At 40.3% G+C, this 27,636-nt stretch overlaps 1 protein-coding gene across 1 annotated transcript in view; it reads left to right on the top strand.

The window, feature by feature from the left end:
• LOC138630916 (vascular cell adhesion protein 1) overlaps nucleotides 1-25,790 on the top strand; it is a 47,351-nt gene extending 21,561 nt beyond the window's left edge. The window contains exon 11 of the mRNA XM_069715555.1: nucleotides 25,662-25,790. Within this exon, the coding sequence (XP_069571656.1) occupies nucleotides 25,662-25,790 (129 nt within the window). The remainder of the gene's footprint in view (nucleotides 1-25,661) is intronic.
• The last annotated feature ends 1,846 nt before the right edge of the window (nucleotides 25,791-27,636 follow it).

The raw sequence follows: 27,636 nt of genomic DNA, 5'->3' as shown, positions 1-27,636 counted from the left end.
AGTCTTGTCTGTGTGCAAGTGAGGCGTTTAGGGAACATCCGTACATTGTGGAGTCTACTGATAGTCTAAATGTTTAGGGAACAGATGTAAATTGTAGCTACAGAAAATAACTTGGGTTTCACGCCCCCCCCCCTCTAAAGTGCATGAGTCGCTGCATGAACATTGGTCACGCTGCACGCACCCTCACAAGTAAATTCCAAACCTGCTCACATGAGGAAGAGAGGGACAAATAGATGTACACACAAACAAGAGAGAGCAAGAGAGACTACTAACTTACCTTTTGAGTTGTAAGCTAAAAGTAACAATCTGCACATCCCACAAGTGTCCATATTTGTCTCATTTCTTATATTAATTCTATATGTGGTGTGCAATCAAAAACCTGAAGGTACAGTCCTACGGATTAAAAAGCAATGTTTCATTTTTGGAAAATGTAGCTGGTCAGTAGTAACTTTTTTATTCTACCAGACTGGTAAGCCAAAAAGTTAATTTTGTTCCTCGACTGTAATCGTAATATACAATATTATTATTCCTGTACTGTAACATCAGAGTTGTGTATGTCACGTGTGCGTCATCTGGAACAACCCATGTATCTTTCGTAAAAATGTTAAAAGGCCCAAAGTCTGAGGGGTCACGGGGGAGTCGAGGATAAAGATTCCATGCTCAAAGTGGGCTTTGTTCTTGTGGCGTAGTATTTTACCCATTTAAGTGTTTCTGTCCGTTAGAACCACCCAGGCAATATATTTTCTACTCTCCAGTTGATACTTTTGAAAATGAATCACTTTTACTGGAATCTGGAAACGAGAGTACAGGAATTTGTAGTTTCTCTGGAATGAAAAATGTGTCTCCATAGCCTATAACATGAATGAAGCAGTAAGAACACAGAAGATAAAAGATATAAGAGAATGGATGCATTGAAATCACTACTTTCTAAATCATGTCATGGCTCGACATATTAGTAGTTGTTTAAAAGAAAACCTTTAATTGTACATCTCTGTGACATCACTTATCTTTCACCCTAATTTGTAGATTAATTGTGTAATGTGCAACTTTACAAACGCTGATTTAGCTGGTGTGTGCACAGAAATAGCATGACTATAAATAGTTTTGTCTGTTCATCACAAGACAATCGATCGCCACCCATCCACTGATGTGGTACATGAACAGTACATGCAGCTCCCTCTCAGTAGGTGGCATTGTTGCATCAGTTCTTTGGAAAGTGTCATAGATCTTCCATCTACTCTCCTCTCTGCATAATTATGTTTTCAATATAGGCCATGCATTTGCATACCTGATTAAATTGTGCTGGCTTCAAAACCATACTGTTTATAATGACTAATTAAATAACCCGAAATTGGCATGTGCCCCACTTTCTTATCACCTTATTCACAACCGCAGACAAGTGAAGAGATTGACAATGAACATAAACTTGGTTAAAAACAAGATTTCAATTAATCATTCTGCCACATTTTTGATGGAAATTAAAAATCGCTGGGAGAAAGGAGAGAACTCTGCTCTGCTGAGGGAACTACAGCAGTGGCATGCTGTGGCGTTGACTGACTGGCCAGATGACTGAGGAATGAGATCATCATTTGTATGCAAAGCCTTTATTCTCAAGACACGTTAAAGGTCAGCTTTTCAATACTGGATCCAGCCAACAACGCTGCATCCTTGCACCTCAGCATATCTTGGTGGGGACTTTGCTGGGCAAATACACAGTGGTTATATGGCAGAGAATAAAACAGCTGCTGCTGTAGTTCTCGCTGTGGGTTCATGCTTTATGCATATTGCACTCTTGGCCACACCCCGGGCTGCTACAAAGACACTTATTATAGCATTAAGGAATCAGGACAGAAATGCAAACATGCTTGGAAGTGCGAACCAATGCAGTGACTTGGCACAAAAAGAGGGGCAGTGGCATTTTTGTGGCCTTTGTGAATCAGTCCAGATTTACTTTTTAAAATAGATAACAGAAAACTTACAATTTTCTCTAATTTAACAACATCTATAATCTCTCATCAGATAACTGGAGCTGTTTCAGTTGTTTCGAACATCCATCCTGCAGAAATATGTAGAATGATGCTTTGGTTAGAACAGTGTTCCCCACAGTGTGGAACATACCACCGTTTGGTGCGACAAACGTTTTTTTTTTTCCTTTTCTACTGAGTGCATGGAAGCCCCGCCCCTTAGCACAGTACATTTATCCACCACAGCACATGGCCAGACCCTCTCAAACACACTGGATTAGTTAAATAACCTAAGCCTGACCTGACATGTTCAGATTTTGAATTACATCGTTTAATGTTCAGACATTTATAAATGTGAACTAGCCTACATCATAAGTTTCTCATTGACGGCGCTGTGAGAAGAGGCTTGAGTGATCGAGGATGTCTCAGTTTGTTAAATACTTGTTGCTTTGACTCCTCTATGTGTTCAGGTGTTTATTTACTTGTTTATGTTCAGACTATTTGTTCATAGGCAAATGTCTTCACACCACAGCGGTTGGTGTGGATCCAGGTGGGGGGTGGGTGGGGCTGATCGTGATGCCAGGCTTCCATCGTGATGAGTATCAGCCACCAATGATGGATGATGCCATCATCCATCAGGCCAACCTTATCAGTCAGTATAATCTTTGTTTCATTAATCTACTTGACTGGTCCATTTAAGAAACTAATAAAAAATATTGTTGTTTCAACAGTGGAAGAAAAAAAGATACAGTATTTGATGTATAGTTAGGTTTGCTCCATTGTGGAAAATTCAAACATTTCCTCTAACCTTGTATAAAAGTGACATCACACACAATTTCAGAGTCAGAGGATTTCACTTAAAAAAATGTGAGGCTAGAATAGCTGAGTCTTCCATGAGAGTGCAGTGAGATGGTACATGGCGGCTGGTAGATTAGCTGTACCTTTGACACGTTTCCAGCAGCAAAGAAAAATCTGGCTGTTGGACATCAGAGGTTGCTGATGTTCATGTGGTGCCATGTTTACAGGCAGTGTTTGTGTTTAGTCAGTATTTGTTGTTATTTTAGCAGAATCAAAGATGGTAGAAAGCTAATGGTGCTCACCTAATCGCCACAGACCTAATTTCAAGGTTTGATGGCTGATCAACTAATGAGTGACAACCTGCTTGTCATTAGCAATTCTTTCTGTTCAGTTGAATATCATGGTAATGTTGACATAAAAACTGTATCAACAACCATCTCTTGGCAGGGATTCAGTAAGTGTATTCTGTGTCAGTTTCCATAAGGCTGTAAGTGAAGCACAATACCCCTTTTATTATGGTGGTTGCTGTTACAAAATAAGCAATTATTTCTCTGCCTACTGCACCACAGGTGATTAAAGATTTAAGAAATCGATCTTGCTGGAGTTGCTACAGAAAAAAAGACAGAGATGAAGGGAAACCTTTATCGTATGATCGCACTTTACTCTTATGAAAGCTTGAAGCCAATATCCTGTCTGTTTGCAACTTCTTTCTTCACACAGCCATTCTGTTGCCAAGCTTGTTCCCACCACCACGTTGGTGACATTTTGCATAACAATCTCCACCAATCAAAAATATTTAAACAGTGCCGTCCAGCCTGTATTCAGCTCAGGCAAGAGTGAGGGGTAACACAAATCTGCCACGACTCAGCTGTCAGTTTCACCACTCAGACATAAATTATTAACATGAGAATAAATCCTGGACAGTGCCATATTGAGTCATTTACTTTTCTGAGAGTTATCAAAACACCAAAGTGAAACAAAATTCGTATCCCAACAGAAGTGATTACCTTGCCTTTTAAGCACCATTCTTAAATACATGTGCTGCAGTCTTCACGGGCTAGTCAGGCATATACGAGACTGAAAAATGCTTTAATCTAACTTTTTTTCCTGGTTAAACAAAAATGTGACAAAGTAAATAGAAAAATGAAACCATTTAGACATTTTTCAAATTTATTTATTTTTTCATTTTATTTTTTATATCCAAAACTGAAAAAAATAAATAAAAAACAAAACCCATCTGTTTAGAGTTTAGCAAGACTGCCATAACATTGCAACAAATTTAGCCATTTTAGACATATGATTAGAAAAGAGTGTACTAATTAAAATGCAAGTTAAAATCTTGATGTTTAGGTTAAGGTTAGAAGTGGTAGCGGAAAGGTTTGGGTTTCAGGTGTAAGAGTATGCAGACAAGTTTTTCCTTTAAGATCATAAGAAACAAAAATAATATGAAGGAGAAAGCTGTTTCAATCACTGTCTGAGAACTCTTACCCCAGGTTTCCCCTCTTGTCATGTGCTCTCATTTGCTTTAGCTCATTGCTGCCCTCATTGCCAGTCACAGCTGGGTCATAACTGTTTTCATACTACAGGATTTGGGCTCCCTGACAGGTCCAGATATTTGTCTTGCTTAATATCTTTTGGCCGTCTGCCACGCATCTGCAAGTCTCGTGGATCTTGTCTTTGAACAGTTCCCACATACCGATCAAGCACTTTTGTTGGTGATCTCCAAAAACCTTTTGCCAATGGAAAATCAGCAATTGTCAGCTTGGCATAATTGGACAATTGGGCCCAAACCTTGCCAGCAAAATGCCTTCAGATCCCCTCACTGTAGAAGTCGAGCATTCAGGCCTGTACCAGTCTCTTGGTGTACTCCACACATGCACTCGCCCACTTGTTCAAAATATGGTGAAGGATGACTCATCTGATCATATTACTTTTTCCCACATCTCTGTAGACGAGTGCCAATGGTTTTTGCACCACTGAACTTTCAAATTGGCATTCATCTTTGTAATTAGGGGTTTATGCACTGCAACCCTGCTATAATATCCCTCTCCACGTAATTGTCAATGACCATTCTTGCTGACACAGTCTGATCATGTCCTGCATTGACATTCTCCTGCACAAGAGTTGCTCCTCTGTTTTTCCTTGCGTATCGCCCTAATGCACGAGCAACACGCTCATAAAATCTGCACCGTCAACCTCATTTTCCAACCCTATCTATTGATGTCTTTCCCATAGATGTACCCATTCTACCCATATAAATACTAGACAGTTAAGCAGTTTTTGTGACTGAGGCTCATTCTGCCATTCATGGTCCAACAATGAGCCTTCTGTCAAAGCCGCTTAAATCTTTGATTCAAAATCAGAATTAACTGCGCCTGCTCAGCTTTTTTACACATGCCACAGGGCATTATTGAATCTTAATTGCTTAATTATTTCATGCATTGGTAGCTTTGTATTATGAGACACCAATTCACTGCATGAATACATGGGTCTGGCCATGCTCCATTGAGGATTATTTCCAGTCGTTGCATCCTAATGGGCGTAGAACTCGGGTTAATTTGGAAACCATTGGAGCAGCCTTTAATCAATTGGTATTGACAAACATATGACGGATGTTGTGTGCCAAAACTCGCCACTGCCTTTGTTGGAACTACTTCAATGTCATTGCTCTAAGCCAATCCCACTGGTTGCACATTGGTCCAACCTTCAGAGTGAAGACTGCAGCAGACTGAGGAATAGTCAGGCCGGGCTAATGGGATGTGTGAAGGCATCTGCATTGGTTATGTTTCCTCTAATTTTTTCAGTTTTTCCAGTTATGTCCTAATTTCTTGGAAGATGAATGTGTTAATACTGCTTTAGCTTGAGTTCAAATGTTCTCTAACTTGTTCGAAATGCTTCACATTCCTTGTGTTCATCACATATTACAACACATTTTATTTTGTTAACTTTTCTCATTGAAGCACTGAATAATACAAAATATGCTTTGTTAATCAAATGAACAGGGCTTTAAAATATTCTTGGCAAGTTTTTATGTTCTCCTTCCACTACTCACTACTTCAGAAAATGAAGGATCTGAAGTCATTGGTATTTTCTTTTCTTTAAAATGGAGCCGAGTATCTCTTGAGATTTGAGAAGTTTTCCAGTACTACACACCAAGTTGAATGAATCACTGTTTTTAATTGAATTACAGGGCATACAAAAGAGGTCATCACATTTTAATTGTTTGTGTAATGAGGGTGATTCAGTTAATAGCCCCTCAGTCAAATTGCCAGGTACTTAATGGATAAGTATGTGAAAGTGCTCAGATTTTACATGCAAATCGGGGGTGAATAACTGAGGAAGGCAATTAGGGTTGTGCAGACATTTGTGTAAAGACTTGACAGATATTTGTACTTATTTCTGAATGGAATGGACCAACAATAGAAAAATAGAAAGGACAGACATAGCATAGAGAAACATTATAATTCAGAAACAATGTCTGTGTCCTGATTTTATCCCCTTAGGTATTAGGGCTCCAGTCCATGCAATGCCCACTAAAAGTTCAACTAATTAAATGGCTATATTTTTGAATTATATTTGAGATTCACAGAGTTACAGCCATGGTTAGGGTTTGGGTGTTTCAGTCTGAGAGAAGGAGGTGGGATTTGTGTTCTGCATGAGAGGAAGTTCTGTCTGGGAAGCTCAATTGAGGGCGCAGAAGCTAATGAGCTCTTTTCACAGAGAGAAAATGCAGGATGCCAAAATGTGTTCCCTCCCTCCAGAAAGTTTGGACTGTGATGAAATGCTTTTGTGAGCTGTGTAAAATTCTGATAGAGATACAATATTTTGCGTGACACCTGCCTTTTCATTATATTGTGGGCTCATCACGTCATACAATCTCTTTTCCTTTGTTGCTTTACTATGGTGCTGGTTATTTTACCATTCCTTACTTTAATATAGAGTGGTGAAAGTGCCAACTCCAAGAATTTTTTTTTTAATGAAAAGTCTGTCCATGGCCTCTAATTACAAATAGCAGGGTTTTCTGATCTGACCTCTCCTAAGGAGAAACCACAAACATAAAGAGTAAAATCCATAAATACAAAAACTCTCCAAATACAGTTACATATGCAAATAGGGAAAGCACAAAAACACACTCCAAATACAAAATGCTATAAATGTGAATCCGCCAACATGAAAGGAAACACCCTACAAAAAAATAAAATAAAGTGGCGTACAAATAGAGAAAACACACACGAAAAGAAAACTTCAACAAACAAATGTATTACTCCAGAAGTGTTCTGAGAAGGGCAGTCATGAGCTTGATTTCACCTGCCACCTATAGGCAAGCCATTTGTTTCTATCATTTTCTGCTGTTAGCAGATTAATTCATTCAATGTGACTGATATCATACTATTGAACAGGCAGTTATCATCACACATCTGTCCCAAATATATGGGTAAACATACTGGGCAAACTGCGCCTGCTAGTGGGCAAGAAGATTACAGTATTTTAGAATAGAATAGAATTTTTCCTAACCCTAACCATGTGATTATGGCATCTAAACCTAACCAAACTGCGACTGTGTCACAACATCAACATGTGTATATTATTGTTACCATGATGAAGACGGTCCAACAGACTCCTAAACCCACTAGTGGGTTTATTAGACCCTTCCCAGCCCATATTGTATATTTCGAACAGATTTGTGATGTTATCTGCCATTAGCAAGGTGATTACTCCTTTTCGTAGTGCAATCATTCTGGCCACTAAAGGACTTTGTCACTTGAATGTAAATATATGTTTGATTGCTTAAACCACATCAATAAACCTGACAGTATGAAAATATGAATTTTGAGCTTAGAATGCAAAAACAGTAAAAAAAAAAAAAAAAAAAAAAAAGTTAAATATTACAGCAAAAGTTTATTTTCTCCCTGAAATCTTGCGCTGAAATGTCTTCATAAAAACGTAATCAGTATGTTAAAATAGTAATAATATCAAAACCTTTCTCTATTTTTAATCACAAGTTAGTAAGATTGGTGTCAAAACGCTCACATTAATCACATGGCTGTTTATTTCCTGGTGTATAGCTGGGAAAGCATGTAAATAATTTACTTTACTTATGCTGTTTGATCATTATGTGAAGGCTAAGTAAGCTGTAAGCATGTAGCATATTTATTTGTCTGAGAGGAAACTGACACATCAGTCTATTATTAGAAATATAATTAAATATATTTAATATAATATATATAATATAATATACAATATAATATAATATAATATATAACAATATAATATAATTAAATATATATGACAGGGCATTGCATACTTTTTGCCAGTCAGATGCACTTATTCTGTATGTTATAATTGTGTTATGATTGTGACAGCTGCATACAATAGCTCTGGAAAGAAAGCAGCAATGCCAAAGGGCAGCTCAGAGAAAAGGTAAATCAGAGCTAAGATGCGCAGTTCATCTTTTCTCTCGTCAGCGTGCTTCCTGCCATCGGCAATAAATGGGCTTCTTTAAATAGCTCTGATTAATTAGGGGTTTTAATTGGAAGGGTGTTGGTGGCAGCCCTGCTCTCTCTCCTCTCTCAACCAGTCATTTAGGGGAGTGGTGCCCATGTCAAAAGGACACCTGGCACTGTCTGACTCAACGCCGTCAGCCAGTGTGCTGAGCTTCTGCTGTATCGGCTTGACAACAGCCGTAACTACCACCGCGTCCTCTCTGTGTAGGTGTTGGTGACAGGGAACGAGGTGCTTGCACCCCATGCACTAAGCTTTGTTTCACTTCATATTTCCCCCCTTTTCCCCTCTTTCTACCAAGTTGCATCACCATCCTTTCTTCTGTAGTTTGAGTAATTAACCCCCCCCACACCCCCCTACTCTCAACCCTCTTGGGTCTCTTTCATTGTTCCTTGCATTGTTTTGCATCACTGTGAACCCTCCCTACAGTGCCTCCATTCACCAAATGTATTAATGATTTATTGTTTCTCCCTTAATAATATCTTCATGTCAATGATGCGCAATCCATAAACGGCTTGTACATTTGGTTGACTTTCTGGTGAACTATAGTGATGATGATTTTCTCCTCTGTGGTCGCTGGTTTTGTTTCAGCCAAAGCTCCAAAACAAACACAAAGCTGCATACCACTAGCTGAGCCAACATACTTTCCAACATGACTCTCTTGTTTGTTAGTCGTGCTGTACTGCTTCTACTTTATATTGATGCAAATGAAGAAAATTCATCATGAAGTTTCAGTTGATTTTTCACATTTTAAGTGTACATGCTTGAAAAAACCTTGAGGAGGATGCAATCAAGTTTTTTTCCTCTTTCAAAGATGTATTTATTTCTGACCTGAAAAAAACAACTCAGAGGTTTTGTTTTCATTTCACTGACTCGTTTAAAGTTGATACGGTTTTTCTTCATTCTGCAAGTGGCTTCTTGGCCTAGTAAATGACATTGCTTGGCCTTTCCCACCTTCTGCAGCCTGCTTCGGTATGCACAGTAGCCCCTGGTGATTGATGAGTGGGCAAGGGGAGAGGAAATCTATCCCCAGGTTACAACGCAGCTCTGGTGATGGATGGCCCCTTAGAGGTCTTAGCAGAACTGATGGGTCATGGGCCTCAGAGAGGCCAGAGCTGGGAATGGGAGTAAGAAGACAGATAAGGGAGGGAAGGATGAGGATGCAGACACAAAGGAAGAGAATGGGAAAAAAATGTATGACACAACCTGTATGTTATTGTCTGCAATACAGCAAAACATATTACTGTGTAACTTGTACTTGCTTGTGGGGACAGTTTTGTTTTCTCTACAGGTATCCTCACTTTATTGAAAATAAAGTTAATGTGTTTTCAGTTTATGACAACTGAGTGTCAGCATCGTCCTAAATAAGGGTTTGTATTGGAGACACACTGTTGCTCTTCTAATCTGTTGTTTGTACCACCTTTTTGGGACACATATTTGATCATCCCCCCCCTGCAGTGAATTAACTGAAAATCAATCACGATGATGCACAGGGAGCGTGGAGAAACTGACAGAAAATAATATAATCTGTGTTTTTATTATCACAGGAGATGCTCCAGAATGCTGCCAATGATTTTGGGAAAAATATTATGTCTGACAGGTTTATCAATGTGAACACAAACAGCTCCTATTACACTTGGCTCCTTGATGTGAGCCTCTTTGATGAAGAGATTTAATGAATACTTCTACATCAGCCTTATGTACGTGATCATCCCTTATTCTCTTAATGCAGCAGATATCGTGATAAACCTCTTAAGAAACTTTGTAATGCTCTTTTCCTCCACAGGCTGTTGAAGAGATTCATTAGGGTATCTCTTCACAACAGGAAACTTGGCCCGCTTCTGTACAGCCGTAAAAGGGGCAAACAATGCTTTTTATGATCATTCTCTATTTGTATTCTAATATGAACAAGTCCACCTCAGACCTTTATGAATATATGCAGCCTCTTTACACACACACACACACACACACACACACACACACACACACACACACACACACACACACACACACACACACACACACACACACACACACACACACACACACACACACACACACACACACACACACACACACACTAACACACACTGAAATTAAAAGAAAAAAAAACACCTGTCATTTGCTGTATCTGTGCCAGAGGTTCACTCTGAAGCAATATACCACCCAGTAGTATCTGCTGGGGTGGGCTGCAGTAGTGATAAATTGGCATGGATTAAATGTCAACAGTGAAGCAGATTCACCCTCACTGGAGCTACACTGAATCTCTTCATACGAGAACAGGTCAAACAACTTTGTATAAGCTCCATCTTCAGCATAACATGATGTTATTTTGTGAGAAGACAATTTACCAGTCAGGAAGACTGACCGAGACTCAAGACAGATTGTGAAGGTTCATATTGTAGATGACTTGAGACCGGCTTAAGCCATCTATCATTTGAGACCAGCTCTGCGGCTTAGTTTTTACGGCATGTCGTATATTTCAGTGGGTACAGCTATTGTGAAAAATATGACAACATTTTGAAAACAAACACTTCACTATCTTTAAAGTGGTTCTAAACTTGTCGTATAAAAAAAGCAGTCCTAGTTGGGAGTATTCATGTCTTCTAAAGCCCCTTTTCCACCTGCCTGTACCGACTTTACTCGACTCTACTCTCTCTGGTATCAGTTACTTCTCTGGATTCTGTTTTCCTCTGCAGATTGTTGCCCCTCAATGCGACGTCGTTACATTAGTTACTCTGCATGAAACTGCTGTGACGTCATCTTCAACGCTACACACACAAGAACAATGGAGGATATCGAGGGGATGTTCTTGATTCTCGGTATGTGACAATTTGTCATGGCAGGGAGACAAATTTACTTTCGAAGAGACTTAAGGCTGCAAGACGAAAGACTGCTGGAAACAACAACCAAGTTGTAAAAAGAATTTTGGCCGCTATAGTAGCTTGGCTCGTTAACAATCACAGAGTTGTGCCGGATGACCCACATCCAACAAATAGCAACGCAGTGATTGTGTCGATTTTCTATGACCAATCAGTGGTCTGCTGTGTTTTCACGTCACCTTGTCATATCGTTTCAGCTTGCTTGAAACCAGAAGAAGACAAGTGGACATTCTGCAGTGGCCCACACCTTTGTCTTTGGCTCCATGTCTTCTTGTCTTGTGTCCCATTGTGGCAGTCTTTCTCCAGCGTTGTATTTCAATCATACCTTCACACTTGCAGGAACGAGGGCAGTAGCGGCATTCCAAAAAAACAAAACAAAGACTATTAGATTAATCACTGTTTGGATTTCAGGAATTTATTTCCTCTCCGGCTGTATTTCAAACAAATCAGAAAGCTGCATGAAAGCTGGATAGCTCAACAGTACGAGAGTATGGGCGTGTGTGTTTGTGTGTGCCTCTACAGTATGTGTATGTCTGCAGAATTTTGAGAGCACTGCTCATTCGCCCAAGGGCTGAGCAATTTCCCATGCGAACTGCAATTAAACAAAATTCTCTAGAGTAGGAATCAGATCAAACCCCACAAAGCGAGAACCTAAATTGTGCCTTGTTTTTATAACCTTATGTGAGAACTGTAGGTGTCTCTTATGGAAGACTTGTTCTTACCTTTCCTTCTGAAACTTTTTTTTAATGTGTCTCTGTTACTTGTCTTCTGGAGTGCGTAAAGTGGCTGTGATGTGATTTACAAGCAGACTGGCCTCCTTCTGGCAAGTTTGCATTTGTATTTTAATTTAACAGAGACCTCGACACCGTGCCGGTTCAACGAGCAACTGCTGAAATTGTTAATTGGCTTCTCTGTTAGTGTATACCAGGCTCTTCCACCTCTGGTCAAACCCCAAGACATGCTGCTGTTCCATTATCATGCATCCCTGCATGAGTATACAGTACATACAAGTACAAGATATGTAGCTGCCTGGAGGCCTGTAGAACCATAACTGCTCTGTTTAAAAAGAGACATTAAAGATAACTTTGCATAAATGTGTGAGCAGTGAGCCATCAATCATTTACCTCCCTACGCAACTGCCTCTAATATTACAGATTTTTTAATATCTTCAACCTCTCTTTCTTGCGCTGCTTGGACCCCTTTAAAGGTTGTAGCAGAGACCAAATTTGACAATGCAGATAAAATTTGCAGTGGTGGCGAAAACGGGGTGAACACTTTTTTTTTTTTTGATAGCTGTAGGGGACAGACCAGCACGTGTCTTGGGATGACTAGTTTGCCTGGCAGGCAACCAGGCAAGTGATGAGGGCTTGGGATGTAGCAAGCTGGACAGAATGGCTGTACCCCTTGCACCACCCCTCCCCTCCCCTCCTCCCTCCCTCTCTCTCACTCGGTTTGGACTCTGATGGACGACTGCCCAGAACTAAGTTGTTTCTGGGAATGGGGGGGTTTTGAGTAAGAGCACGACGCTTGTTCAGAGCAAGCGGGGTAGTAGGGTTGTTTTTTCATTCTAATGAACACAGAGAGCAATCATAAAACACAAACTGCTTGGCAAGCGGGATGCTGAAAATGCCTCAAAAACCTAATCATTAGTGCTAGAAGGCAGTTTGTGGATTCAGTGAGCTACATCAGACTCCAGTTCGCAGACCTCTGTCAACTTTCTCCGTCGCGACTTGAGATGCATCCGGCACCTGTCAACAGCCACTTAGTTCCTTTGGATGGGCAGCAGAGTTATAATACACCTGCCTTCTCACCATACTGCCTGTTTGACTTCTATGGTGCGAAGTGCTCGGCAGCACTCATTTGGCTTTAAACCAGAAAAGGTACTGCAGTGGCAGAGATGTTCCATTGAGGTGGCTGGTAATTGATGTATGGCTTCACCCATGTTAGGGCTGTGTAGAGGAGAGGCGGAAAGCAATTTGTGGCTCGGCTAGGGGCCCTCTCAACAGCTTCAGTAAGCACTCCAATTTCGCTTTCATTCTGCCCGGCGCTTTTGTCTGAGGATAAACGGCAAGCTGTGAATTTCCTCTGATCACATGGGCTCTCTGTTTCTCACACACACTTGTGGATGGATTGGGCTTTTTGGCCTATTAAAAAAAACCCGTCTTCTACTTCTTCTTTACTTCTGATGTGTGAGTAGGACATGCAGTGTCCACACAGAGGAGGGACAAACGAGTGTGTTTGTGTTTTTAGCGGAGAATTGATTCGCGGGCTGTTTGGGCTGTCAGAATAGGGGGGGAGAGTGACTCGGTTGCATTTTTGGCTTTCAGCTGCACCACTGAAGTGTTCCCATGTGCACGTCTGTATAAATATTCATCTTCCTCAGTGTTCTGCATCAACAGCTGAAACACTTTCATCTATCTGCATTTGCTCTTGCAGAAAATAGACCACTCTTGGGGTTGGGAACAGTAGTGTTAGCAGTAGAAATAACTTTTTGAGGATCAACTCTGAAGTGATCATTATTTCCTAAAGCAGTTCAACACATGGCAGTTTTTATAGAGATGTCTTTGCTTTATGACATTAAAAGCTATAAACATGCTTTAGGACCATACACCTGCCCAACGCCTCCTTCTTAGCTGACGTGCCATGTAAAAATACAGCCAACTTAAATTTACACGCATTTCTGAAAGGACCAATGTGTAAGAATTAGGAACATCTATTCATAACATTCATAAGTGTTTTCATTAAAGTTTAATCACCTGACGCTACAAATCATTATGCTTTTGTTACCTTAGAATGAGTCCTTCATATTTGGGTAGTTGATCCTCCTTCAGGGAGCTTGACATGTTTCTACATTAGTCCAGAACGGGCAAACCCTTTCGTGTTTGTTAGTGAGCCACAGTGGATTCTCACATGTCTGGAAGGGGAGCGTGAGGAGGGGGTTTATTCTGTTGGTTTCAATCTGCAGCATGAGATGCCACTAAATCCTACACACTGCTCCTTCACTTTACAGCCAGCGACTCTGTTAGAGGTTAATACCGCAAAACCTGTTTGGCTTGAGGTGAATATTAGTATAATGGTTTTGGTGAGGATGGTGGAGGGAGACTTTGAAGTCTCGCTGCAGGCGGTCTTGCTGGATATGTACATATTGTGATATTGGTACACAAACGTTGTAGTGTTCAATGGCAACTGCAGTCTATATTCCACAAATGAATAGATGAGGATAATGACATCGTTTTTTGAATACATTAAAAGATTACGATCATGATTAATTCTTATTATCAATTTAATTGATTAATTGTGAATGCCAATAAATAAATGAAGTGAGGACAACTTTAAAGTATTTACAGACTCATAAGTACATTTTTGTTTTGATTTTAATTTTTAGAATAAATCATCATGCAATCCTTTTGAAACCTTAAATTTAAAGGTGGGGGAAATACATTTTGATCTGATTTACATTTGATTTCACAATTTTGTTTGTTGTGTTAGTTTTTACTTTCATATTTACAACACTTAGCCAGTCCCTCACAGAAATCATGATCTTTCTGTCACAATAATTATTGCAAATTTAACCAATATCTGCAAGCTGTGTTTTATTTTTTAACAAAAATAATTTGGCATTTACAGTCAGCAACACTCTCATCATCAAAACAAACCTCTCCAGGGAAGACGGCAAAATCAGAAGTGACACTGTTTATGGAAAATGTGGTCATATCATGAGAATTAAGCTACTAATTGTTGAACTTCTCTGGTTCACTGTATTTATTCCAGCAATTTTGACCAGCAATGACAAAAATATCTCAAATCCTGGAGCACTGATTAGCTGTAATATTGTCTATACATTTATAAATATACAGTACTTGGCAGTATTTTTCCTATACTGCAGAAGAAGTTAATGTTTTTGCTGTATCTGATAGTTAATCATAAGCACTTACCCTGTTGATGAAAAGCCTTGTCAGTGTTTATCTACCATGTTCAATTTTCAGTTATTGCAAGGAAATTAAACATGCCTGTCAGTTTGGGTTTCCAATGAGGTCCATCATATGATGACAACTACGGTGGAACATTTTTCTCTCCCATGCTCCTTATATCCCTCCCTCTCTCTCTGATAAAACACACACACACACACACACACACACACACACACACACACACACACACACACACACACACACACACACACACACACACACACACACACACACACACACACACACACACACACACACACACACACATTCCAGTTTCTGCCTCAATGCAGTTGCTTGCTGTTCCATTACATACATCATTTTTTCTAGAACTGTTCCTTCTTTCTTATGGATGTCAAGAAGGAATAACAATTGCAGTAGTAATGGAAAAAAAAGAAAAAGTAAGTTTCATAATGAAAAGAATTCCTCAAAACTTGGATTTCAATAAAATTGCAATTTCTTATATATTTAATATACCGCATTTTTTTTTATAACCACTTAGATGCCTGCTGCCATGGTAATACTTATCCTTGGTTTCTGTGGTAATGCTGCTCTTGTCTCTCACTCAGAAATATACATGATAATGTTGAGTTTAGTGTGAAGGGGGGCCTTAAAGTCCCAGGGGCTTGGACTGCTGTCTTAATGGTCCAACTGAAATTATATGAATTATTGTAGCACGTCTGAAAAACCTCTTGATGTTAATTAAACATGCCCCTGCTGAAAGTAACTCCTGATTATCCCATAAATTAATCCATAAAGCCAAATGCAAATTCATCCCTTCAACCCCTTTAGTTTCTTAACTGTTGCTGCTTTTTCAGATGGCTTAGAGAGCCCGTCGCCCTCCTCTACATCATTCATAATGCATGAGCCACATCATATGATGATCAAAATTCCCATTTTTCATGCTCTTTTCCTTCAAGGTCCATATTATCTTCTATTATTCTCATCTTTTTTTTGCCAAATGGACACACTCACACTCACACTTGCACACATGTTTTTCCTTGAAACAGATGATTAAACGCAGCATATGTGTTTTATTCTAATCATTTGAGGAAGTTATTAGCAATTTTGAAAATGCGCCTGCCCTTTTCATGCTCTCTCACAGTGCCAATCTCCTATTAAAAAGGACATGTACTGACAGATGCATTGAAGAAAGAGAAAGCGTAATATACTAGTTCAAATATAGAAACCATAGAAGCTTTTAAAACTGATTTAAGGCTGTTGTTATTATCCTTTTCTCGGCCAGATATTACATTGTAATTTCTAGAAATACCAGAACAAGTTAATAGTTGTAATAGGCATTCCTTTAATTGATCTAAATGTGTTATAGATTTAGTTGACTGATGATTACTGAGTAATCCATACAAAACAATAATGGATTATACCATCTGTAATTTTATTGGAGACATGAAGTGCACTCGTTTAGAATATATATATATATATTTTTTAAAGATTTTTGATTATTTTGTTATATCTGATTGGCTTCTGAATTTTGATTGAAAACCACCTCACAGTTTTCAACTTCTCTTAATTTAGTCAAATTGAATTTGTCATAAGCAACTGATGAGTTTAGATTAAGCCTACACTTTATGCAGACTTTAAATCAGTCTGCGCCTCAAGATGCATCATCATGTGGTGATGTGGTGACTTTGGAAAAAAAGTAAAGCATACAAATTTGAAAGACTGTCACACACCTTGAAGATTGGTCATGCATAATATGAATCTGACTGGTTTTGTCCGTTCCATTGTCCCTTTTTTAAGATGATTTCTTTCTGGCTCGATTAACAGACGCTCTGAGTAGCATTTTTTGTGTGCAATATTGCGATTATACAACAAATAACCATGTAAATAAAAATATGTAATCAAAGTATATTCATATTGTGTTTTGTGTGATATTTCCATGGTTTCCATGACAACTGGGGTATGACAACTGGAAAACAATCAGTTGCATCAGTCAAAGCGAATGTAATGTATCTCCAGGAAGTAGTCCGACCCTTAGCATAGACTGTAGCAACAGGGACAAGATCTAGCCTGTTTTATTGCTTACTGGAGATCGTTTCTCAAACTGAATAACTACAGCACATAGAAACACTAAACTGCTTAGCTCGCCCAGGCTTGTTGTAAATAAGTTATCCGCTGAAAAAAGATATCGATGGAGTCATGTATTTATACCTGTGTTAAACATATCAGGTCAAGCTGGCCGCCACTAGGAGTGCGCCACTATCTGTAGTGTTACGGTGCTCGGAGTGACAAAAAAGGACCAAGAGAGACCAGATTTCGCCAAATGGCTCACCATTAGTAGGCCTATAACAAGTAAAAACAGCATTATATTACATATTCAATTTCAATTCCAATTATCTATTTTTTTGTTCCAAATGTGCAGTTGACCAATCAGATCGCTGGGTCAGAACTACTTGTTGTATAATTCTGCTCTTTTAACTCCATATTAGGTCTGGTGTTGGTCTTACCCCTATTCATTATATCCAGAGTTCAGGAGTCACTGGGCCGACAGGAGGTGATGCTGTTAGATTTGCCCTCTCATTGACTGAATGCTCTCATCCACATTTAAAAAACAAAAAACAAAACATTTTTTATGGGTCTTCTGAATATTCGGGGGCTGTTAAGCAGAGTTGTTCCTCTTGTAAGGACACAGCCCAAGAGCTACAGGGAGTCATAAAGGACCAAGCAGAATAGCAATGGATGAGCAAGTACAGCAAAAGGACCTCTCTAAGCTATTGTGTGTGTGTGTGTTTGTGTGTGTGTGTGTGTGTGTGTGTGTGTGTGTGTGTGTGTGTGTGTGTGTGTGTGTGTGTGTGTGTGTGTGTGTGTGTGTGTGTGTGTGTGTGTGTGTGTGTGTGTGTGTGTGTGTGTGTGAATAATAACTCTTTTCATTCACCAGTGGCCCTGAGTGTCTGAGAAGTCACTGCAAATCCTCATTTTTGCAGACAAAGCAAAATGCCAAGGGGAAAGAAATGAGTTTTATTTTAAAGCTTTGTCTCATTCAACAGATTACATTCCTCTCCATCTTAGGTGACTGCTCACAGCCCGGTTATCTGGCTGCACTGACAATATGTGGAGACTGTTGCCCAATTTTACAGCCTGACTTATAATGCTGCCTTGTTACAGTGGCAATTTACTCCAACTCAGGAGTCTGCGCTTCGGGTTGTTGTGTCGCCTGGACTAAAGTGGCTCCATATTATATCCATATTTTTATCCAGTCAACCCTAAACTTTCAAATAGTACTGCGATGCCTCAGTACAATATATTATTTTGATAACACTTAATCCTCCTATTTTTACTTCCATGTTCGCTTCCAAAAGCCAATTATGTGTAGCTTGGAGCTCTTGCTAATTGGGATTTTTTTTTTTAAGTGCTATTTACAACTCCAAACATACCAGTAATTTATATATTTGTTTGCCTGTGTGCACAATCTTGTTCCTCCCTGCAGTTATAGTACCATTACGGAAGAAAACCTGAACTGCTTGCATTCCCCGCAGGTCCAAACAACTATTTGTTGAGCTGTTTGAATTTTCTCTGTGGAGAATATCTCAGACCTTCCTTTCCTGCAAAAAATTAATACTTTCACATTTCAGCACTGATGCCCAAATTCAGGGCGTTTTGTAAGGGGCAAGAAAGAACAGCCTGTTCTCATCCCAAGGGCTCCACAAATTGCTATTTTCTCAGAGCCCTGGTGTCAGAGATGCGTCATTTGGCGTCAGCATAGTGACACCTTGGTTGAAGAAGGTCATGTGATCAGAAAACAAGTCAGTGTAGACTTTTTTTTTTTTAAGTGACATAAGTTACGTACATAATGCAACTTATGTAATGAACGCAAAATAACAATGACGTATGTAACATTTCTATGTTCTATTTCTAATTATTTATTTCAACCAAAACCACGATCTATTCCCAACTCCAACTAGGTTGTGTTGATGACAGGTAGTAAACAAATTGCAGCCATGTTACGTTTAACCCAAACCGTGTTCTTTTTCTATAACCACCAGGTTTTTGGTGCCCTACAAGGCACTTTGTGTTTATCTCTGAGATGCCAGCAGGCTGTGACAAAACAGCAATATTTGATGCCCTGGAATGAGAACAGGTTGGAGAGTCTTTGTGAAAATTGCTGTATTTTCTGCAGATGGGAACTGTCGGAAACATTTTGGAAAAAGAAAAAACCATAAAGCCTAGAAGGAATTCAGTAGAAACACAAACAGACCTTTATGAACAACAAGCTTGTTTGAAAAGAATTACATAAAAGAGAAATATTAGACTCTCAATATTCTTGTCCTTCTGTACCGTCAGTGTTTGCTTTAGGAAAGATGACATTCAAATTCGTCAAAATAAAAAATTTCTGTGAAAAGCCAATAAAGCAGCTCAATCACAAAAGGGGGATTGCCAGGCATTCCTGGGGTGTAATTGGGCACAAAATGAGTCAGAAATTTAGCTGGCACTCACCGCTAACAATTTAAAGCAATTATTCTCTGCTGGGTCTCACTTTCTCCTTCTCCCCTCATTCCTTCCTCTTTCGTCACTCACTCGGTACATACTGTATATGCACACACAAGAAAATTGGACCCATGCACATATGTGTCACGTACACAAACACCAACTTTGGGCACATTTACAGCGCTCATTTACAAAACCCTTTGCAAACAGCATATTTTCGTTTCTCTTTTTGTCATCAGCGTCCATAATGGCATGACTCACTTCGAGAGAAATAATTAGACCCTTCCGTTTCTCCATATCCTCTCGGACAAACTTGGCCAGTTCCAGGGAGCCCAATTCCTTTTTTGTTGCTTTTTCATCCTGTGTTTACCTGTAATTTTTTTACATTATACAGACTGAAAGGACAGAAGCAGGTTTTTTTTTCTTTAAGACTTTGAATAATGTGACAGCTCCTGTGTTAAATCCAAGTGGTTGGTGCAGTTTTAACGTGGCCACTTGTCACATGCTGTCGTTTCTGTGTGACAGGGTCAGCGACGCAATCTTGGCTCACTCGCTCAACGCACTTAAACTATTTGAGGCTCTGATAAAATCACAACAATGTGTTGTTGTTTTTTTACCGTTGCTTGCTTTATACCTTTCAGCATTAGCATTTATCAGTTGTGACAAGGTACATATGAGATGCTGCAACATTTATCTTTTTATTCTTATAAAAATAATAAGGATTATTATAAGGATTGGTACAGTGTATACTTTTTTCTATCATTTGTGCACAGGCTTTTGTGTGGTAAATTTTATTCATCGTCCTACTCTCCTCTCTCAATGTGGTGTAAAGAGAAATGAATCGATACTTGCTCTCCTTCAAAGCAAACAGTTAAAGAAGAATTGAACGAGTGCCCCTTCGACTGAGACAAATGACTCTAATGTATGAGTGGTTGGACTTGTTGCTGCCTTGCCCTTCGCTATATTTCTCTCTCTCTCTCTTCTTATTGGCTTCCTCCACGCCAAATTGAAATTCAAATGAGCCTCGTTGGCTCAGTGGCAAACAATATTTGTCCGCCAAATCATCTTGTAGACGCTTTTGAAGCAAATGTTTTAGAAAAGAAGATGAGATAAAATGGAAGTTTAACATCACATATCCAAATAGGATGCCGGAGGTTCTTGTTTGAACATGCAGGTGTGTTTTTTTGCTTCATTATCATGCCTTTCCCTGTTGACATCACATCTGATTCCGGCACAAATTGCTTCGGTAAAACTCTGGCAGTCCAGTGCTTTAGATCCAAGAGAGAAGTAGATGCAGGGCCCAATTATAGATATAGATGTCGGGTTTTATTTCTCACAATATACCTGGAATACTGGGTAAGTGGTCTTTGCTCTGCTTCATTGCCAAGGATATACTAGTAGTTCTCATTTTACACTCACTGATGCAGGACATCTCTATTTTATACTGTGGTTTTATGACTAAAGTAAAAGGAGGTACCACTTGTTCTTTATTGTCAAAAGTGAAGCGCCTTATTTTAAATTTGTCCATTATTTGTATTCGAATCAACTGCATCAAATATCACAAAAAAGTTCAATTTTAAAGTCCCATCTCACCTATTGTTTTATTTATTATTATTTTAATGAATTAAAATTCACCGTTTGTAATGGTGTGACCTTGTATTGTTTCTAATTACTGGCAGTTCTGTTCTCTTTTTGATCTGTTATTCTTTGTTCTTCTATTTTTATAACTTTCAGTCTTTGAGTTCAATGACAATAGAAAACTGTATGATAATTATAAGTGATATTATCATACCACAGGTGTACACTTTCTGGAAAAACCATGTGTTTTATTGGCATGAATCCATACTCAGTGATTGGACTGGCCCTTAGTCCATGAGGGAAGCAGGACAGCTGGGAGGTTAATTAAACCTACGGAGTCCTAAGAGGCTCAGATGCAGAGTTCAGTAGCACCCATTATCTATTTCTCTGTGAGTCTGGACCCGGCTTTGTCTGGGTGCGTGTGTTCCTGCATACTTACATAAGAAATATTATCATATGTAGCGAAAGTAGGCCGAAACCTATATAAAGAGGCCATGTTAATCAAAAGCTCAGTCTATAATTAGAAATCTGAGATGAAGTTTCTGTTGGATGCCCTGGTGAATTGTTATGCGAGTGGTGCACTGCAGCGTTCAACACTGTCTGGAAAACATAAATTAAATAAATTTGCAAAAAGCAAATGAAAAAGGCTCATGATAAACCTTTTTTTACTGTCCTGTCGCTAAATGTGTTCAGCTGTAACTCTGAAAGTTAGGAATAAGTACATTTACCGGCCTGTTAGCCAGTTTTCTGTTTTGAAAATTGTTTGTAAACAATCTGTTGGCATCGATGATTTTGATAGAGAGTTCATGTCTTGGAACTCATGTCTTGGAAGTCCTATTCTCTCTGCTCTCCTCTCACTCCAACCGGTCGAGGCAGATGGCCGCTCAACCTTGAGCCTGGTTCTATTGGAGGTTTTTCTCCCTTATAAAAGGGAGTTTTTTTCCCCTCTTAGCTTACGTGGGAATTGCTGAATTTTTGGCTTCCTCTGTATAATGTTGTAAAGTTCTGTTGAAAGGACTTTACTGTGTTAAGTGCCTTGACATAACCTGTGTTGTGATTTGGCGCTAGATAAACAAAAACGTGTATTGAATTGAAGTGATTTTTCAGAGGTCAAAAACAAGATTGTCTTTTTTCACTTCATTCGGCTTTATGGGATTATTCAAGATGGTCCTTGTTTTCTGTGATGTCTGTCCCTCTTTTCGTAACTGCACAAAGTTGGTCTGATCCAAGCGTATTTGCAACTTGGTACAGCAGAGTGTTTTTCTTGCGCTGGTTTGCTATTTTGGTGTCTCCAAATGAACCCACCTGTGCCGAGTTGGGTAACAAGGGGTAAGTTGGTAAAGATATGCTCATGCAATGCAATTTGGTGTTCATTTAAAAAAAAAAAAGTGAAATCCTGCTTGCGATCCCTCCAGGTCAAACAAGGTCAACACAGCCGACGGGGGAGCTATTTTCATGGCTTTAGTGGACAATATGGCACATATCCAAAATCCCACAGACAGGTTTGTCTCCATGACATCGGTGATGTTTGGAGCACATTGCTCTTCATCAGTGTTGTGAATAAATCAATCGCATCGGGAGCTTTGAGTGTGTGCAATTTTCTTATGCTCACTCCTCAACATTGTTCCAGAACCTGATGTCAGTATATTGGATGAGTGTTCTTTGTTCACTTTGCATTGGACTAATGATAAGGTTAAAATAATTATCCGCATTTCCAATGCATCTTTTGATATGCCGACCTCAACGCTCCCAAAACCATCGATGCTCACAGCTGAGACTGATGAGGCTGCTACTTCTTCCGCCAGTGAGAGTATCTCAGTTGTTGAACTTAGACCTGCATTTGTGCTACGACTAGATTGACAAAAATAGGCCGCAATGTCTTTAAATGAGGTAGATGGAGTGGTGATTGAATAGCTTTGTGAAGTGGGAGCCTTTGGAAAGGCCTCCTGCTTCCCTAACAAAGATCAGGATGACCTCAATCTCTCACTTATCACAAGAACCTCCCATTCACATCTCAATTTCCACATCACACAGAAGTATGCTCAGATTTCCTCTTCGATATGGATGTGATGCATTCCCGCCACAGACATAAATATGTCAGCACATTTTAAACTTAACTAAAAGTTCTCACATCTCTCTCTTTATTTTCTGAACACAAATGAGCAGTCACAAAGTAAACCACCGTGGTGTGCGTAGGTCAGTTTGAACTTACATCAAACAAAACTTCATGCAAATTAAGCCCTTTAATTGTGTCTATTAATTATACATTGCAGACGGTTTTAGTCACATCAGCAGCTGTAAACCCTATTTCATGCATGGATGTGTTCACGCAAGACATATGCACAGGAAACATCCGTGTTCTCCTGGGCCACCTCCTGCTGTAGGACCTGTCAGCTGCTATCAGGTACTGCGTTTTAGTGCGATGGAAGGTTGTAAAAGAGTGGTGAACCTGCTGTGGTCGTGTATGACTATTCTCCGACTGGCTGTCTCGCTCTTCTCTTTGTAAAGACCTCTGAATGGCAGATTTTTCAGTGAGACTTCTCTCTCGTCACGCTGCTCCGGCGCTGCCTCTGTCTCGCTTTACTTGCCTCCCGGTGAGGATGAAAGAGCCCCATTCCTTCCTCTACTTTCCATTTTGGCCTTCTTTTTCCTTCTGTTAGGCAGTAAGATACAAGTTCAACCTTAAAGCAGTGACCCACAGAGGGGCTGCTGCTTTTTCTGCAATATTAGAGAGCAAATATGGCAGTCAGTCAGTGGGCGCTTGCCAAGCAGGGATGAAATAGCGTGTTGGGACCCACATATATGGGGGAGAAGAAGATGACAGGAGAGCAGGGATGATGGGGGCTGAAAAGGAGACAGATGAGAAAAACCTGCACCGCATGTTTGCCTCCACACAGTTGAGTTGTTGAGTTGAAGTCTGGTAATAAAGCTCCAGAGATTCTCTTCAGAGTGACAATATTAGAGTTTGTTGTCTGTCTCGCAACTTCCACCTCGTCTCTCTCTCTATCTGTTTCCTCCAGCAAGAACTAGAAACACACTGTGCTGCATAATCATAATGATTTGGTGTCCTACATACTTCAAAGTAGAGTTATTAGTAAGTGGGAGGTTCTGTAGACCAATGGGAAATATAACAAATGGCAAATTCTGACCCTTCTGTCGTCTTCCGTATGTTATCTTTGTAGCATCTCTATAGTAACCGCCTGCTTTGAGCTTCTTGCTGCTTTTTTTTTTTTTTCCAACACTGGTATTGGTGGTAGAAACATTTGACAAAGAGAATGTGTCTTTAAGATGGAGATAAGGACAGTAAAAGTGAAACCACTGATGAAAGGAAGCAGATTTCCTAGATTAATGTTGTTGCAAATTTCTACCACTAGAGGCAGAATCTTTGAATGAATGTAGATTTTTTCAACTTCTAAACCCTCTAATTATTTCATCAGCCGCTCTTCTTTTGCTCAGATGCTCATCACAACCTCTTCATCCCCTCTCGTCTTTGGCTCTGCATTTTCAGTGCTGATAAATTCACCTCAGCAACAAAGGACTTGTTTACACTTCTCCCGGCATCTGGTTTCTATATTGCAACTTCAATTTCAGCCGCTCACTTGTGTGAGCCCCTTGTCTGTGCTGTCTGACAAAGTCCCATAAACTATTGATTTTCAAACCACAGAATTAGCTTGATTTATAAAGCATCCAAGGCTGCATTTTCAATGAAATTTCGCTGCTGTGAGCTATAAAGTTGACAGCTGTTGTTGGAATAAAGCCGATTTCTTTTTTTTATGAGTTCACAATACTGCAAGAAAATATATTAATTTTGATCCTCTACCCGTACACAAATGCACACAGACAAAGAGACACATATATGCACATACAGATAAACTCTTAGTGAGGCAGTGAAAATAAATTATTTGCTCATTCTCTTTGTCCAAAATACCAACTCTGTCACATTATTTTATTGTCACTCAGAGGAGACACTTAAAAGCTGAACAGGTTTCTTCACCTCTTTTGTGAAATGTGATGGTATCGGCAGAAAATGGTCTGGCACTGACTTTGTTGACAGTAAATGTGGTAAGTCATCATTTTCGGCACGTCCGTTTTGCAAACTCTGGACCTCCATTGTTTGTTCAGTGAAAACTTGTGTTAAACCACAGTCTGAGCAACTCAGGTTTTAATCAGTGTCATCATGTTAACCTCACCTTGCACCACTGCTACTAAAACGTAGGCTTAATTGAGCCATAACGGCAGCCCTGACAGTAATTTTGTCTGGAGGATCATTCGAGGTATTGAACTTTGAGTGAACTTTGAGTGACCATTGGAGCGCATTACGAATTCAAGTGAAGATAATCTAAAACTAGGCGTTGCAAAAACAAGGCCCCATCTTAACTGTGTTTGCTCTAAGTAGGCAGATGATGCCAATTTATAATCTTTCACTTTGTTCCCAGTCTGTGGGTGTCCACAGGCGTCTTCAAGTCTCCTGTCAATTTTAGGTTTCTGCTTTGCGTCCTTTATCCTTCCCTCAGCTCATCCCCTTCATCCTCCACTTCTTCATTCGCTGCATCAGATGTTGGTTTGGTGTCTTTGCTGCTGGATCCTCTGTTGCAGCCGGCGTGGTGTTTGATCCGCTGGGTGGCCTGTACACTGCTCCTCCTCTCCTCTGAAAGTCAAGCGCACACTGATATGAATAATTAAAGCGCTGGGGAGAGGCTGATTCGTCTCCTTTACAGAACCCGACATCCCGACAGTGTTAGCCTGTTTGTCTGAGCGCGAAAGCTTTACTGAATCTGTTTGTGAGTGTGTTCTCTGATGTTCTCCCTCTCATTCCCTCTTGAGATCAGCTGCAGCTTAATCACTGGTTACAATAACACTGTCAGGATATTAAGATTTTCTGGGCCATTGCTGTAACCTCTAAAGTTCCCAACCCTGCTCGCAGCCATCTCCTGACACTCTTCCTCCTCTCTTTTTTTCCCTCACGCATTCCTCTACCTTTCTCCTGTTCTCCTCAGCTGAGATTGGGAAAAGGGCAAGAGGAGCCTGGCTGTGATATGAAATGTTCTGATTGCGGCCTGGACCCCTGTGTCCTTAAGGAAATTGAATTGACCGGCGGTTATGTCTCAATACAGTGAGCTCAGTGACCTCCTCCGATCTCATTCTTATCAGCCGAGCCAGACCCTGCCTGCTCGTGTCGCCACACCAGCTCGTTCCTGCTCACGTCCAGCTGTGTGGACATCTACAGTGCAGGGACACCGAGACATTTGAGATTTATGCCTCAAAGGACCGAGATACCGAGGGGCTACTGGTTGTTTTGTTCCTTCACTTTTTTCCTCACTTCTGTTCACTCTATTACACTTAAGTGTGCACTTCTCTGCTATTCAAATGTCTCTTGTTCCCTGCTCTCCTCTCATCTTCTTCACACTTCTGACTGCTGACCTCCTCATCCGCTGCCTCCTCTGATATTTCACCTTGCCCTTTCATTGTTTCCTCTCCTCATCCCGCACTCTCGCTCCACTTTCTCCCACTTGCCTACAGCCCAATTTTTTCAATGCATGCTCTTCTTCATCTCCCCCTCCCCCCCTTAGCTTTCCTATTGCTGGATTTTAAACACAAAGCACATAATTGCTCCCTGTGGCCCCGTGATTTCCTTGTAATCGTTATAATGATGCTCACTGGTTTGCTAATGTCCCCTTCTTCTTTGCCCAAGGTCACTTCAGATACAAATAATAGAAGACAAGTTAAACAAGCAATCCAATTGTTCCCTACCATCACCCAGGAGGAAGCCTTCATTTCACCTGCTCTCCACTTTGCTGATTTGATTTTTGGAAGTAAGTTGTTTTCATATTGAGGAAAATCGGTTTGATGGCAGACCATCTCGCGCGCGCGCGTGTGTGTGTGTGTGTGTGTGTGTGTGTGTGTGTGTGTGTGTCCCTGTGGGTGCATTTGCCGGGAAAAAAAAACCAAACTCCAACAGGAACTGTCGTTTCCATTTTCTTTAGCAGAGTGTCACTGCCCTACCATTGGGAACTCTTTTCTTCTTGTGTGTGCCAGTGCCCATTCACACACCGTGTACTGTGTGCATAACCCACACCGTATATGTGTGTTATTCACACTGGATTGCAGTCTGCTGCTATCTCCAGTACTTTTTGGAGGTCTGACAGTGCCACTCCTCAGAGACTGCAGCATTTTGGCTGCTGCGGGACCTCACCTGTTAATGTCGCTGCAAAAAAGTGCCATCTCAGTGCGTAGCTATGCATGCAGCTCCAGACAGCTTGAGAGGAGGGGAGGGCAGTGAGATTATATGAAGATCGTGGATCCCCTTGTGTCCCCTTGGGTTGCTTTGGTGATGGACGATCCTGTGAATGAGTGTGACTGCGGAGCGGGGTGGCCTGCAACAGGGGGGGCGGTGCCATCATGCACCGTCCCCTCCATCTCCCGGCTGTGATGAATGTTAAATTGATAAACGGCTAATTAATATGCGCAGATAGGGGGGCGGGGTGGGGGGGGTACCCA

Source organism: Brachyistius frenatus, unplaced genomic scaffold, assembly GCF_029030835.1.
Source record: "Brachyistius frenatus isolate BFR_SWC_R1_liver_20210118 unplaced genomic scaffold, ASM2903083v1 Contig_144, whole genome shotgun sequence".
Lineage (NCBI taxonomy): Eukaryota > Metazoa > Chordata > Actinopteri > Embiotocidae > Brachyistius > Brachyistius frenatus.
This window is presented reverse-complemented; position numbering and strand designations above follow the sequence as displayed.